This window comes from Petromyzon marinus (genome assembly GCF_048934315.1).
Source record: "Petromyzon marinus isolate PM22_M1 ecotype Great Lakes invasive population chromosome 80 unlocalized genomic scaffold, UKy_Petmar_22M1.pri1.0 chr80_unloc.2, whole genome shotgun sequence".
Taxonomy (NCBI): domain Eukaryota; kingdom Metazoa; phylum Chordata; class Hyperoartia; order Petromyzontiformes; family Petromyzontidae; genus Petromyzon; species Petromyzon marinus.
The window spans coordinates 801,086-817,114 of NW_027422630.1; the positions used below are offsets into that span (position 1 = coordinate 801,086).

A 16,029-nucleotide genomic window follows, 5' to 3' on the forward strand; every position below is an offset into this window, starting at 1 on the left:
GCAAATCTGCAAACCTGTTCCTGTGGTTTGGAGATTGGATCATCGTTTTTCCCCTAATGATGGTAGTAGGTGTGGCGCTGCAGGTTACTTTTTTGATGGAGTTAAATAGCGATTTGTGATCACGGGCCACTGAGGCAGACTCCATCTCCTCAGCAACCCGCGACCACCACCCATCTTTGCAGCACCTCACGGCTCTCCGAACCTCCGTGCGAAGGCTGTGGTAAGCCTCATTCTCTGACGTGGGATGCTGTTGATGATTAGAGTGGGCCTGTCGCTTTTTCTCAGCCAGCTTGAACACCTCCTCTGTCAGCCAGGGTCTCTGGGGAGGTCTGGAGTGGAAGAACGGCAGGCGCATCTTACAGATGACTAGTTGATGGTCAGAGGGCAGATCATCTCCACGGTAGGTCCTGGTGTCAAGGACATGGGCCCGCATCCGCTGTTCCGTCACTATGTAGTTCAGCAGATGTTCTTGCTTGGACCCGGCATGCATCCATGATGTTGTGTGGATGCGCCGATGCCGGAACAGCGTGTTGGTAATTACAAGTCCATGGGCTGCACAAAAATCTAGCAGCCTCCTACCGTTGTTATTGAGCTGATCTAGCCCATGCCCTCCAATCACTCCAGACCAGGTGCCAGCATCATGACCAACTCGGGCATTGAAGTCACCCAACTAGATGACTCTATCCCGAGGGGCCACTTTAGCTAGCACCTGTGACAGGAGGTCACAGAAGGCATCTGACTCATCGGCTTTGTCTGCATCCCTCCACGGATGTTCGTCTTCGGTGGGGGCATAAGTAACCACGACCACCACTCCTCGCCTCCGGTTGATGGGAAGGCGAGCCCAAAGTAGCCTGGGGCTTACAGCTTCCCACACCTCACCGCCACGCTCCCACGCCCCCTTCATTATTTTGTTCAAAAGAAGATCCACACCCTGTTGTTTGGCAGTCTGCTGCCCCGAGTAGAGGACTGTCCACCCCTCATGGTGGCAGGAGCCAGAGCCGTTCCACCGGACCTCCTGAATGCCACAGAGATCCAGGCGGTACCGGTCCAGCTCCCGACAGAGGAGTGGCAGCCTCTCCTCCGCAGTGAGCGTTCGAACATTCCACGTGGCCACACGAAGTGGCTTTTCGTTGTTTCTGGAGGTGCCCCGAGGGTAGAGATTCAGTCTCCTGGCTCCACCTGTCCCCCTGGGGCCTCCGGCACAAGCTTATTAGTTAAATTAATCAGTCGTAGTTTAGTGGTAATTAATTGAAGGTGGGGGGGTTACCAGCCCCTCGCACCCGTCCAGAGCCCCCGTTTAGCCCCTGTGGTGGTCACAGACGCCACGAGGGGATTGGCCAATCTGAGTTGGCCCTCCGCCCACGGCACTTCCCACCACAGATTTTCCGTCTGGCACCACGAGGAGGTAGGGGGTTGTTTTTGCCAAACTACACACACAGACACACACACAGACACACACACAGACACACACACAGACACACACACACAGACACACATACAGACACACATAGACACACACGTAGACACACACAGACACACACACAGACACACACATAGATACACATACAGACACACATACAGACACACACACACAGACACACACACAGACACACACACAGACACACACACAGACACACATACAGACACACATAGACACACACGTAGACACACACAGACACACACACAGACACACACATAGATACACATACAGACACACACACAGACACACATACAGACACACATAGACACACACGTAGACACACACACAGACACACACACAGACACACATACAGACACACAGACACACACAGACACAAACACAGACACACACATAGACACACACGTAGACACACACACATAGACATACACATACAGACACACACACAGATACACACACATAGACACAGACACACACACATAGACACACACATAGACACAGACATAGACACACAGACACATACACACAGACACACACACAGAAACAACAACAACCGCCATTCACCACTAAGTGGCGGTGACGTCACCACGACGCTTGTGCCAGGCCATCTAAAGTTACCATCACTACCATCTAAAGTTACCATCATTACCATCTAAAGTTGCCATCATTACCATCTAAAGTTACCATCACTACCATCTAAAGTTACCATCACTACCATCTAAAGTTACCATCATTACCATCTAAAGTTGCCATCATTACCATCTAAAGTTACCATCACTACCATCTAAAGTTACCATCATTACCATCTAAAGTTACCATCACTACCATCTAAAGTTACCATCATTACCATCTAAAGTTACCATCACTACCATCTAAAGTTACCATCATTACCATCTAAAGTTACCATCATTACCATCTAAAGTTACCATCACTACCATCTAAAGTTACCATCATTACCATCTAAAGTTACCATCATTACCATCTAAAGTTACCATCACTACCATCTAAAGTTACCATCATTACCATCTAAAGTTACCATCATTACCATCTAAAGTTACCATCATTACCATCTAAAGTTACCATCACTACCATCTAAAGTTACCATCATTACCATCTAAAGTTACCATCATTACCATCTAAAGTTACCATCATTACCATCTAAAGTTACCATCATTACCATCTAAAGTTACCATCATTACCATCTAAGTTACCATTATTTTTTCCTTTATAAATCAACTCTGAGCGGACAGCTGTGTCCGTGAAATATTGAAGAGATGATTCATCTAAAACTACTCTGACTCTGTCATTGTCGTTGTTGTTGAGATGTTTAATGAAGTTTTAAATCTCTGTGTGAGTGACACACTGAGTGAGTGACACACTAAGTGAGTGACACACTGAGTGACACACTAAGTGAGTGACACACTGAGTGAGTGACACACTGAGTGAGTGACACACTGAGTGACACACTGAGTGAGTGACACACTGAGTGACACACTGAGTGAGTGACACACTGAGTGACACACTGAGTGAGTGACACACTGAGTGAGTGACACACTGAGTGAGTGACACACTGAGTGACACACTGAGTGAGTGACACACTGAGTGAGTGACACACTGAGTGAGTGACACACTGAGTGAGTGACACACAGAGTGACACACTGAGTGAGTGACACACTGAGTGACACACTTAGTGAGTGACACACTGAGTGAGTGACACACTGAGTGAGTGACACACTGAGTGACACACTGAGTGAGTGACACACTGAGTGAGTGACACACTGAGTGACACACTGACTGACACACTGAGTGAGTGACACACTGAGTGAGTGACACACTGAGTGACACACTGAGTGAGTGACACACTGAGTGAGTGACACACTGAGTGACACACTGAGTGAGTGACACACTGAGTGACACACTGAGTGAGTGACACACTGAGTGAGTGACACACTGAGTGAGTGACACACTGAGTGACACACTGAGTGAGTGACACACTGAGTGAGTGACACACTGAGTGAGTGACACACTGAGTGACACACTGAGTGAGTGACATACTGAGTGACACACTGAGTGACACACTGAGTGAGTGACACACTGAGTGAGTGACACACTGAGTGACACACTGAGTGAGTGGCATACTGAGTGACACACTGAGTGACACACTGAGTGAGTGACACACTGAGTGAGTGACACACTGAGTGGGTGACACACTAAGTGAGTGACACACTGAGTGAGTGACACACTGAGTGAGTGACACACTGAGTGACACACTGAGTGAGTGACACACTGAGTGAGTTACACACTGAGTGAGTGACACACTGAGTGAGTGACACACTGAGTGACACACTGAGTGAGTGACACACTGAGTGAGTGACACACTGAGTGAGTGACATACTGAGTGACACACTGAGTGACACACTGAGTGAGTGACACACTGAGTGACACACTGAGTGAGTGACACACTGAGTGACACACTGAGTGAGTGACACACTGAGTGAGTGGGTGGGTGAGTGGTGAGTGAGTGAGTGTGTGAGTGGGTGGGTGAGTGGTGAGTGAGTGAGTGGGTGAGTGTGTGGGTGAGTGGGTGGGTGAGTGAGTGGGTGAGTGGATGGGTGAGTGTGTGGGTGAGTGAGTAAGTGAGTGGGTGAGAGGGTGAGTGAGTGGGTGAGTGAGTGGGTGAGTGAGTGGGTGGGTGGGTAGGGTGGGTGGGTGAGTGGTGAGTGGGTGGTGAGTGGGTGGTGAGTGGGTAAGTGGTGAGTGGGTGGTGAGTGGGTGGGTGGTGAGTGGTGAGTGGGTGGTGAGTGAGTGAGTGGGTGGTGAGTTTGGTGGTGAGTGGGTGGTGAGTGGGTCGGTGGGTGGTGAGTGGATAGGGTGGGTAGGGTGGGTGGGTGAGGGAGTGGTGAGTGGGTAGGGTGGGTGGGTGAGGGAGTGGTGAGTGAGTGGGTGGTGGGTGAGTGGTGGGTGGGTGGGTGAGTGGTGGGTGTGTGGGTGGGTGGGTGAGTGGTGGTTGTGTGGGTGGGTGGGTTAGTGATGGGTGTGTGGGTGGGTGGGTGAGTGGTGAGTGTATGGGTGGGTGGGTGAGTGAGTGGGTGAGTGAGTGAGTGGGTGAGTGAGTGAGTGGGTGAGTGAGTGGGTGGGTGAGTGAGTGGGTGAGTGAGTGGGTGCGTGAGTGGGTGAGTGAGTGAGTGAGTGGGTGAGTGAGTGGGTGGGTGAGTGAGTGGGTGGGTGAGTAAGTGAGTGAGTGGGTGAGTGAGTGGGTGAGTGGGTGAGTGAGTGAGTGGGTGAGTGAGTGGGTGAGTGAGTGAGTGGGTGAGTGAGTGAGTGAGTGGGTGAGTGAGTGGGTGAGTGAGTGAGTGGGTGGGTGAGTGAGTGGGTGGGTGAGTAAGTGAGTGAGTGAGTGGGTGAGTGAGTGGGTGAGTGAGTGAGTGGGTGAGTGAGTGGGTGAGTGAGTGAGTGAGTGCGTGAGTGAGTGGGTGAGTGAGTGAGTGTGTGGGTGAGTGAGTCATTCAGTGGTTGGGTGGGTGAGTGGGTGGGTGAGTGAGTGGGTGGGTGAGTGAGTGAGTGGGTGAGTGGGTGAGTGAGTGGGTGAGTGAGTGAGTGGGTGAGTGAGTGAGTGAGTGGGTGAGTGAGTGAGTGGGTGAGTGAGTGAGTGAGTGGGTGGGTGAGTGGGTGGGTGGGTGAGTGGGTGAGTGGGTGAGTGAGTGAGTGACTGGGTGAGTGAGTGAGTGTGTGGGTGAGTGAGTGGTTGGGTGAGTGAGTGAGTGAGTGGGTGGGTGAGTGAGTGGGTGGGTTGGTGGGTGAGTGAATGAGTGGGTGGGTGAGTGGGTGAGTGGGTGGGTGGGTGAGTGGGTGAGTGAGTGGGTGGGTGAGTGGGTGAGTGGGTGGGTGGGTGAGTGGGTGAGTGAGTGGGTGAGTGAGTGGGTGGGTGAGTGAGTGGATGGGTGTGTGAGTGGGTGAGTGAGTGGGTGGGTGGGTGAGTGGGTGGGTGGGTGAGTGGGTGAGTGAGTGAGTGAGTGGCTGAGTGAGTGGGTGGGTGAGTGGGTGAGTGGGTTAGTGAGTGGGTGAGTGAGTCCGTGGGTGAGTGATTGAGTGGGTGAATGAGTGGGTGAGTGGGTGAGTGAGTGGATGAGTGGGTGAGTGAGTGAGTGGGTGGGTGGTTGAGTGAGTGGGTGAGTGAGTGAGTGAGTGGGTGAGTGGGTAAGTGAGTGGGTGAGTGGGTGAGTGAGTGGGTGAGAGGGTGAGTGAGTGGGTGGGTGAGTGAGTGGGTGTGTGAGTGATTGAGTGAGTGGGTGAGTGAGTGGGTGGGTGGGTGAGTGAGTGAGTGAGTCAGTGGGTGAGTGAGTGAGTGGGTGGGTGAGTGAGTGAGTCAGTGGGTGAGTGAGTGAGTGGGTGAGTGGGTGGGTGAGTGAGTGGGTGGGTGAGTGAGTGAGTGGGTTGGTGAGTGAGTGGGTGAGTGAGTGGCTGATTGAGTGACTGGGTGAGTGAGTGACTGAGTGAGTGACTAGGTGAGTGACTGGGTGAGTGACTGAGTGAGTGAATGGGCGAGTGACTGAGTAACTGGGCGAGTGACTGAGTGAGTGACTGAGTGAGTGACTGAGTGAGTGAATGGGCGAGTGACTGAGTGACTGGGCGAGTGACTGAGTGAGTGACTGGGTGAGTGACTGGGCGAGTGACTGGGCGAGTGACTGGGTGAGTGACTGAGTGAGTGACTGGGCGAGTGACTGCGTGAGTGACTGGGTGAGTGACTGAGTGAGTGGCTGGGCGAGTGACTTGGTGAGTGACTTGGTGAGTGACTGGGTGAGTGACTGGGAGAGGGACTGGGTGAGTGACTGGGTGAGTGACTGGGCGAGTGACTGGGTGAGTGACTGGGTGAGTGACTGGGTGAGTGACTGGGCGAGTGACTGGGCGAGTGACTGGGTGAGGGACTGGGTGAGTGACTGGGTGAGTGACTGAGTGAGCGACTGCGTGAGTGACTGGGTGAGTGACTGGGTGAGTGACTGCGTGAGTGACTGGGTGAGTGACTGAGCGAGTGACTGGGTGAGTGACTGGGTGAGTGACTGGGCGAGTGACTGGGCGAGTGACTGGGTGAGTGACTGGGTGAGTGACTGCGTGAGTGACTGGGTGAGTGACTGAGCGAGTGACTGGGCGAGTGACTGGGCGAGTGACTGGGTGAGTGACTGGGTGAGTGACTGGGTGAGTGACTGGGTGAGTGACTGGGCGAGTGACTGGGCGAGTGACTGGGTGAGTGACTGAGTGAGTGACTGGGTGAATGACTGGGTGAGTGACTGGGTGAGTGACTGGGTGAGGGACTGGGTGAGTGACTGGGTGAGTGACTGGGTGAGTGACTGGGTGAGTGACTGGGCGAGTGACTGGGCGAGTGACTGAGTGAGTGACTGGGCGAGTGACTGGGCGAGTGACTGGGTGAGTGACTGAGTGAGTGACTGGGCGAGTGACTGGGTGAGTGACTGGGCGAGTGACTGAGTGAGTGACTGGGCGAGTGACTGGGTTAGTGACTGGGCGAGTGACTGTGTGAGTGACTGGGTGAATGACTGGGCGAGTGACTGCGTGAGTGACTGGGTGAGTGACTGGGTAAGTGACTGGGCGAGTGACTGCGTGAGTGACTGGGTGAGTGACTGAGTGAGTGACTGGGTGAGTCACTGGGTGAGTGACTGAGTGAGTGACTGGGTGAGTGACTGGTTGAGTGACTGGGTGAGTGACTGGGTGAGTGACTGGGTGAGTGACTGAGTGACTGTGTGAGTGACTGGGTGAGTGACTTGGTGAGTGACTGGGTGAGTGACTGGGTGAGTGACTGGGTGAGTGACTGGGTGAGTGACTTGGTGAGTGACTGGGTGAGGGACTGGGTGAGTGACTGGGTGAGTGACTGGGTGAGTGACTGGGTGAGTGACTTGGTGAGTGACTGGGTGAGTGACTGGGTGAGTGACTGGGTGAGTGACTGGGTGAGTGACTCGCTCTGCTCATGGGCCTTACCTTAATAGGCACCGCGTCTCGCTCCCAGCGCTCTGCCTCCCTCAGCTCGCTCAGGTTACCCGGGGGACCTTTATCTTTGTTTACGGCTCTGTCTGCCTGTCCATGTGCGCGCAACACTTCCAACTATTTTAATTGATGTGAGTGGTTGGGTGTTTAGGTGGGTGGCTGAGTGGGTGAGTGGTTGGGTGGGTGAGTGGGTGGGTGGGTGGGTAAGTGGGTGGGTGAGTGGGTGGGTGAGTGGGTGGGTGAGTGGGTGAGTGGGTGGGTGAGTGGGTGGGTGAGTGGGTGGGTGAGTGGGTGGGTGAGTGGGTGGGTGAGTGGTTGAGTGGTTGGGTGAGTGGCTGGGTGAGTGGGTGGGTGGTTTGTTGAGTGGGTGGTTGGGTGAATGTTTGGGTGAGTTGGTGGGTGAGTGGGTCGGTGAGTGGTTGGGTAAGTGGGTGGGTGAGTGGTTGGGTGAGTGGGTGGGTGGGTGGGTGAGTGAGTAGGTGGGTGGGTGGGTGAGTGGGTGAGTGGTTGGCTGGTTGGGTGAGTGTGTAAGTGGGTGGGTGGTTAGGTAGGTGGGTGAGTGGGTGGGTAGGTGGGTGGGTGAGTGGGTAGATGAGTGGGTGAGTGGGTAGGTGGTTGGGTGAGTGAGTGGGTGAGTGGTAGGTTGAGTGAGTGGTTGAGTGGGTGGGTGAGTGAGTGGGTGGGTGAGTGGGTGAGTGGTTGGCTGAGTGGGTGGGCGGGTAGGTGAGTGGGTGGGTGGGTGAGTTGGTGGGTGAGTGGGTGAGTGGTTGGGTGAGTGAGTGGGTGGGTGGGTGGGTAAGTGAGTGGGTGGGTGGGTAGGTGGGTGCGTGAGTGGGTGGGTGATTGGTTGGGTGAGTGGGTGGGTGAGTGGTTGGGTGAGTGGGTGGGTGGGTGGGTGAGTGAGTAGGTGGGTGGGTGCGTTAGTGGGTGGGTGGGTGGGTGAGTGGGTGGGTGGGTGAGTGGGTGGGTGAGTGGGTGGGTGGGTGAGTGGGTCGGTGAGTGGTTGGGTGAGTGGGTGGGTGAGTGGTTGGGTGAGTGGGTGGGTGGGTGGGTGAGTGGGTGGGTGAGTGGGTGGGTGAGTTGGTGGGTGAGTGGGTGAGTGGTTGGGTGAGTGAGTGATTGAGTGGTTGGGTGGGCAGGTGAGTGGGTGAGTGGTTGGCTGGTTTGGTGAGTGTGTAAGTGGGTGGGTGGTCAGGTAGGTGGGTGAGTGGGTGGGTAGGTGGGTGGGTGAGTGGGTAGATGAGTGGGTGAGTGGGTAGGTGGTTGGGTGAGTGAGTGGGTGAGTGGTAGGTTGAGTGAGTGGTTGAGTGGGTGGGTGAGTGAGTGGGTGGGTGAATGGGTGAGTGGTTGGCTGAGTGGGTGGGCGGGTAGGTGAGTGGGTGGGTGGGTGAGTTGGTGGGTGAGTGGTTGGGTGAGTGAGTGGGTGGGTGGGTGGGTAAGTGAGTGGGTGGGTGGGTAGGTGGGTGCGTGAGTGGGTGGGTGATTGGTTGGGTGAGTAGGTGGGTGAGTGGGTGGGTGATTGGTTGGGTGATTGGGTGGGTGGGTGGGTGAGTGAGTGGGTGGGCAGGTAAGTGAGTGGGTGGGTGGGTAGGTGGGTGCGTGAGTGGGTGGGTGATTGGTTGGGTGGTTGGGTGAGTAGGTGGGTGAGTGAGTGGGTGAGTGTTTGGGTGAGTGGGTGGGTGGGTGAGTGAGAAGGGGGGGTGGGTGAGTGGGTCGGTGAGTGGGTGGGTGAATGGGTGGGCGGGTGGGTCGGTGAGTGGGTGGGTGAGTGGGTGGGTGAGTGGGTGGGTGAGTGCGTGGTTGAGTGGTTGGGTGGGCGGGTGAGTGGGTGAGTGGTTGGGTGGTTGGGTGAGTGTGTAAGTGGGTGGGTGGTTAGGTGGGTGGGTGAGTGGGTAGGTGGGTGGGTGAGTGGTAGGTGAGTGGGTGCGTGGGTAGGTGGTTGGGTGAGTGAGTGGGTGAGTGGTAGGTTGAGTGAGTGGTTGAGTGGGTGGGTGAGTGAGTGGGTGGGTGAGAGGGTGAGTGGTTGGGTGAGTGGGTAGGCGGGTAGGTGAGTGGGTGGGTGGGTGAGTTGGTGGGTGAGTGGTTGGGTGAGTGAGTGGGTGGGTGGGTAAGTGAGTGGGTGGGTGAGTGGGTGAGTGGTTGGGTGAGTGGGTGGGCGGGTAGGTGAGTGGGTGGGTGGGTGAGTTGGTGGGTGAGTGGGTGAGTGGTTGGGTGAGTGAGTGGGTGGGTGGGTAAGTGAGTGGGTGGGTGGGTAGGTGGGTGCGTGAGTGGGTGGGTGATTGGTTGGGTGGTTGGGTCAGTAGGTGGGTGAGTGGGTGGGTGAGTGGGTGGGTGATTGGTTGGGTGAGTAGGTGGGTGAGTGGGTGGGTGAGTGGGTGATTGGGTGATTGGGTGAATGGGTGGGTGAGTGGTTGGGTGGGTGAGTCGGTGAGTGGGTGAGTGTTTGGGTGGGTGAGTGGGTGCGTGGGTGAGTGGTTGGATGGGTGAGTGGGTGATTTGGTGGGTGGATAAGTGAGTAGGTGGGTGAGTGGTTGGGTGAGTGGGTGGTTGGGTGAGTGGGTGAGTGGTTGGGTGATTGGGTGAGTTAGTGGGTGGGTGACTGGTTAAGTGGGTGAGTGGGTGGGTGGGTGGGTGATTGGGTGAGTGGATGGGTGGGTGATTGGGTGAGTTAGTGGGTTGGTGACTGTGGAAATTAAGGAGAGATGTGGGGTGTTTATGAGAGACTGTGGGTGATGGTGCACCAGAGTTTGAAAGGGTCAGTGGGTGGATGGATGGGTTGGTGGGGGGATTGGGTGGGTGGGTGGGGGAGTGGGTGTCTGTGGGTGTCTGTGGGGGGCTGTGGGGGGCTGTGGGTCTATAAGAGGGGGGCTACCCCACAGGGCTGTAGCTGCTAGCCTGGCCCTGAGCTCATCTCGACTCAGTTCTGTGGTCAGTGACAGCCTCTGTCTGTGTGTGTGAGTGTGTGGGTGTGTGTGAGTTAGTGTGTATGAGTTAGTGTGTTAGTGAGCGAGTGTATGTGAGTGCGTGAGTTAGTGAGTGTGAGAGTGAGTGAGTCTGTATGAGTGTGTGAGTGAGTGGGTGGGTGAGTGTGTGTGTGAGTGTGTGGGTGTGTGTGAGTTAGTGTGTATGAGTTAGTGTGTGAGTGAGCGAGTGTATGTGAGTGCGTGAGTGAGTGAGTGTGAGAGTGAGTGAGTCTGTATGAGTGTGTGAGTGAGTGGGTGGGTGAGTGTGTGGGTGAGTGTGTGGGTGTGTGTGAGTTAGTGTGTATGAGTTAGTGTGTTAGTGAGCGAGTGTATGTGAGTGCGTGAGTGAGTGAGTGTGAGAGTGAGTGAGTCTGTATGAATGTGTGAGTGAGTGGGTGGGTGAGTGTGTGGGTGAGTGTGTGGGTGAGTGTGTGAGTGAGCGAGTGTGAGAGTGAGTGAGTCTGTATGAGTGTGTGAGTGAGTGGGTGGGTGAGTGTGTGGGTGAGTGTGTTAGTGAGCGAGTGTATGTGAGTGCGTGAGTGAGTGAGTGTGAGAGTGAGTGAGTCTGTATGAGTGTGTGAGTGAGTGGGTGGGTGAGTGGGTGGGTGAGTGTGTGGGTGAGTGAGTGAGTGAGCGAGTGTATGTGAGTGCGTGAGTGAGTGAGTGTGAGAGTGAGTGAGTCTGTATGAGTGTGTGAGTACGTGTTAGTGAGTGAGTGTGTGAGTGCGTGAGTGAGTGAGTGTGAGTGAGTGTGTTAGTGAGTGTGTGAGTGTGTGTGAGTGTGTGTGTGAGTGAGTGTGTTAGTGAGTGTGTGAGTGTGTGGGTGAGTGTGTGAGTGTGTTAGTGAGTGTGTGAGTGAGTGTGTTAGTGAGTGAGTGTGTGAGTGTGTGTGTGAGTGAGTGTTTGTGAGTGAGTGAGTGTGTGAGTGTGTGTGAGTGGGTGTGTGAGTGAGTGAGTGTGAGTCAGTGAGTGAGTGAGTGTGTGAGTGAGTGTGTGAGTGTGAGTCTGTGTGTGAGTGTGTGAGTCTGTGTGAGTGTGTGTGTGAGTGTGTTAGTGTGTGTGAGTGTGTGTGAGTGTGGGTGAATGAGTACATTCACCCACTCACTCTCCCACCCACTCACCCACCCACTAACCCACCCACTCACCCGCCCACTCACGCACCCACTCACCCACTTACTCCCCCAACCACTCACCCACCCACTCACCCGCCCACTCACCCACTCACCCACTCACCCACCCACCAACTCACCCACTCACACACCCACTCACCCACCAACCCACCCACCAACCCACTCACTCACCCACTCACTCACCCACTCACTCACCCACCAACCCACTCACCCACTCACTCACCCTCCCACTCACCCACCCACTCACTCACCTACTCACTCACTCAACCACTGACCCACCAACCCACTCACCCACCCACTCATCCACCCACTCACCCACCCACCTACTCACCCACCCATTCACCCACCTACTCACCCACCCACCTACTCACCTACTCACTCACTCAACCACTCACCCACCAACCCTCTCACCCTCCCAGTCACCCACCCACTCACTCACCCAACCAGTCACTCGCTCAACTACTCACCCACTCACCTACCCACTTACCCACCCACTCACCCACCCGCTCAGCCACCCACTCACCCACCATCCCACTCACCCACCATCCCACTCACCCACTCACTCACCCACACACTTACCCACTCACCCACTCACTCACCCACTCACCCACTCACTCACTCACCCACTCACTCACCCACCCACTCACCCACTCACTCACCCACACACTGACCCACTCACCCACACACTCACCCACTCACCCACTCACCCACCCACTCACCCACTCAATCACCCACACACTCACTCACTTTCCCACTCACTCACCCACTCACTCACCTACTCACCAACCCACCCACCCACTCACTGACAGAGAGAAACACACACACACGGCCATCATTAAGGAATGTGAATCATCATCAGCACCATCAGCAGCACCATCAGCACCACCATCATCATCAGCAGCACCACCATCATCAGCACCATCATCAGTACCGTGAACTTTTCACTATTTATTTAGTAATTTGTACCAGGTAGTAAGGCCCTCGCTGAGTCATTTGTTCAGACTCCGCGTGGACATCACAAACGATAGCAGCTTTAACAAAGTGGATTACCACGTGGACACATTAACAGGCAACTCCTCTGAACGCGTGATGACGAACCCACGACCTCCTGTGTACCAGGCGAGGTAGTCAACATCTCTAGTGATGACCCACGACCTCCTGTAGACCAGGCGAGGTAGTCAACATCTCTCGTCAGGACCCACGACCTCCTGTAGACCAGGCGAGGTAGTCAACATCTCTCGTCAGGACCCACGACCTCCTGTAGACCAGGCGAGGTAGTCAACATCTCTAGTCAGGACCCACGACCTCCTGTAGACCAGGCGAGGTAGTCAACATCTCTAGTCAGGACCCACGACCTCCTGTAGACCAGGCGAGGTAGTCAACATCTCTAGTCAGGACTCATGACCTCCTGTAGACCAGGCGAGGTAGTCAACATCTCTAGTCAGGACCCACGACCTCCTGTATACCAGGCGAGGTAGTCAACATCTCTAGTCAGGACCCACGACCTCCTGTATACCAGGCGAGGTAATCAACATCTCTAGTCAGGACCCACGACCTCCTGTATACCAGGCGAGGTAGTCAACATCTCTAGTCAGAACCCACGACCTCCTGTAGACCAGGCGAGGTAGTCAACATCTCTAGTCAGGACCTCCTGTGTACCTGGTGAGGTAGTCAACATCTCTCGTCAGGACTTGAACTGAGGCTGATGATCTCTGCAGGAACCTTCGGCGATGTCTGAAGAAGAAGTTTACGATGAAGAGGAGGAGGTAGCGGAGTGAGTAACATCAACAGCATCATCATCAGCATCATCAGCAGCATCATCAACAGCAGCAGCATCATCAACAGCAGCAGCATCATCAACAGCAGCAGCATCATCATCATCAGCAGCATCATCAGCATAATCATCATCACCATCATCAGCAGCAGCATCATCAGCATAATCATCATCAGCAGCAGCATCATCAACAGCAGCAGCATAATCAACAGCAGCAGCATCATCATCAGCAGCAGCATCATCAGCATAATCATCACCATCATCAGCAGCAGCATCATCAGCATAATCATCATCATCAGCAGCAGCAGCAGCATCATCAACAGCAGCAGCATCATCAACAGCAGCAGCATCATCAGCAACAGCATCATCAGCATAATCATCATCATCACCATCAGCAGCAGCAGCATCATCAGCATAATCATCATCAGCAGCAGCAGCAGCGGCATCTACATCAGCAGCATCATCATCATCAGCATCATCATCAGCATCATCAGCAGCAGCAGCATCAGCAAAATCATCAGCAGCATAATGATCATGAGCAGCAGGATCATCATCAGCAGCAGCAGCATCATCAGCAGCAGCAGCAGCATCATCATCAGCATCATCGTCACCTGCAGCATCATCAGCAGCAGCATCAGCAGCATCATCAGCATCATCATCAGCATCATCATCATCTGCAGCATCATCAGCAGCATCAGCATCATCATCAGCATCATCAGCAGCATCATCTTGAGCAGCATTATCAGCAGCAGCATCATCATCAGCACCAGCAACATCATCATCAGCAGCAGCATCATCAACATCATCAGCAGCAGCATATTCATCAGCAGCATCATCATCAGCAACATCATCAGCAGCAGCATCAACATCATCTTCAGAAGCATCAACATCATCATCAACAGCATCATCATCGTCATCATCATCAGCATCATCATTATCGGCATCATCATCATCATCGTCAACATCATCAGCAGCAGCATCATCAGCAGCAGCATCATCAGCAACATCATCAGCAGCAGCATCAACATCATCTTCAGAAGCATCAACATCATCATCAGCATCATGATCAGCATCATCATAAGCAGCATCATCAGCAGCAGCAGCATCATCAGCATCAGCATCATCAGCATCATCATGATCAGCATCATCAGCAGCATCATCATCAGCATAATCAGCAGCAGCATCAGCAACATCATCAGCAGCATCAATCATCTTCAGAAGCATCAACATCATCAATAACATCAGCAGCAGCATCATAAGCAGCATCAGCAACAGCAGCATCATCATCAGCATCATCATCATCAGCAGCATCATCATCAGCATCATCATCATCAGAAGCATCAGCATCATCAGAAGCATCATCAGCAGCAGCATCATCATCAGCATCATCAGCAGCAGCAGCATCATCATCAGCAGCATCAACATCAACAGCATCATCATTAGGATCATCATCAGAAGCATCAGCAGCAGCATCATCATCAGTAGCATCATCATCAACATCATCATCAGCAGCATCATCAGCATCATCATCATCAGAAGCATCAGCAGCAGCAGCAACATCAGCAGCAGCATCATCATCAGCAGCATCAACATAAACAGCATCATCAGCAGCAGCAGCATCATCAGCAGCAGCATCAGCAGCATCATCATCAGCAGCATCAACATAAACAGCATCATCAGCAGCAGCAGCAGCATCAGCAGCAGCATCATCAGCAGCAGCAGCATGATCATCAGCACTGTCATCAACATCATCATCAGCAGCATCATCCTCGTCGTCATCATCGTCATCATCAGCAGCATCATCAGCATCATCAGCAGCATCATCAGCATCGTCATCAACATCATCATCAGCAGAATCATCATCATCGTCATCATCATCAGCATCATCAGCAGCAGCATCATCATCAGGATCATCATCAGCATCATCAGCAGCAGCATCATCAGCAGCAGCAGCATCATCAGCAGCAGCATCATCATGAGCATCATCATCAGCAGCATCACCATCATCAGTAGCATCATTAGCAGCATCATCACCATCATCATCAACATCATCAGCAGCAGCATCGTCATCGTCATCATCATCATCGTCAGCATCATCGTCAGCAGCAGCATCATCATCAACAGCAGCATCATCATCAGCAGCAACATCATCATCATCAGCAGCAGCAGCATCATCATCAGCATCATCAGCAGCATCATCATCAGCAGCATCATTATAATCACAGCAGCATTATCAACATCAGCAGCATCGTCATCATCGTCATCATCAGCAGCAGCATGTTTCAGCAGCATCAGCAGCAGCAGCATCATCATCAGCATCATCAGCAGCAGCAGCAGCATCATCATCAGCATCATCATCATCAGCAGCAGCATCAGCAGCATCATCATCAGCAGCAGCATCATCATCAGCAGCAGCAGCAGCATCATCATCATCAACATCAACAGCATCATCATCATCATTAGGATCATCATCATCAACATCATCAGCAGCATCATCATTATCATCAGCAGCAGCATCAACATAAACAGCATCATCATCAGCAGCAGCAGCATCAGCAGCAGCATCATCAGCAGCAGCATCATCATCAGCATTGTCATCAACATCATCATCAGCAGCATCATCATCGTCGTCATCATCATCAGCATCATCAGCATCATCAGCAGCAGCATCATCATCAGGATCATCATCAGCATCATCATCATCATCAGCAGCATCAGCAGCAGCATCAT

General features: G+C 53.5%; 2 protein-coding genes across 2 annotated transcripts in view; one reads left to right on the plus strand and one right to left on the minus strand.

The window, feature by feature from the left end:
- Positions 1 to 4,462: 4,462 nt before the first annotated feature.
- On the minus strand, positions 4,463 to 5,783 carry LOC142908340 (uncharacterized; the record flags this gene model as incomplete). The annotated part of the gene is made up of 3 exons (XM_076058898.1): positions 4,463 to 4,986; positions 5,067 to 5,210; positions 5,243 to 5,783. Coding segments are annotated over 3 exons (1,209 nt in total), but the record flags the coding sequence as incomplete, so codon positions are not given.
- Positions 5,784 to 10,134: 4,351 nt separating this feature from the next.
- LOC142908341 (uncharacterized) overlaps positions 10,135 to 16,029 on the plus strand; it is a 17,131-nt gene continuing 11,236 nt past the window's right edge. Inside the window, exons 1-3 of the mRNA XM_076058899.1 lie at positions 10,135 to 10,177; positions 11,470 to 12,649; positions 13,244 to 13,299. Of these exons, the coding sequence (XP_075915014.1) occupies positions 10,135 to 10,177; positions 11,470 to 12,461 (1,035 nt within the window). The 3' untranslated portion in view covers positions 12,462 to 12,649; positions 13,244 to 13,299. The remainder of the gene's footprint in view (positions 10,178 to 11,469; positions 12,650 to 13,243; positions 13,300 to 16,029) is intronic.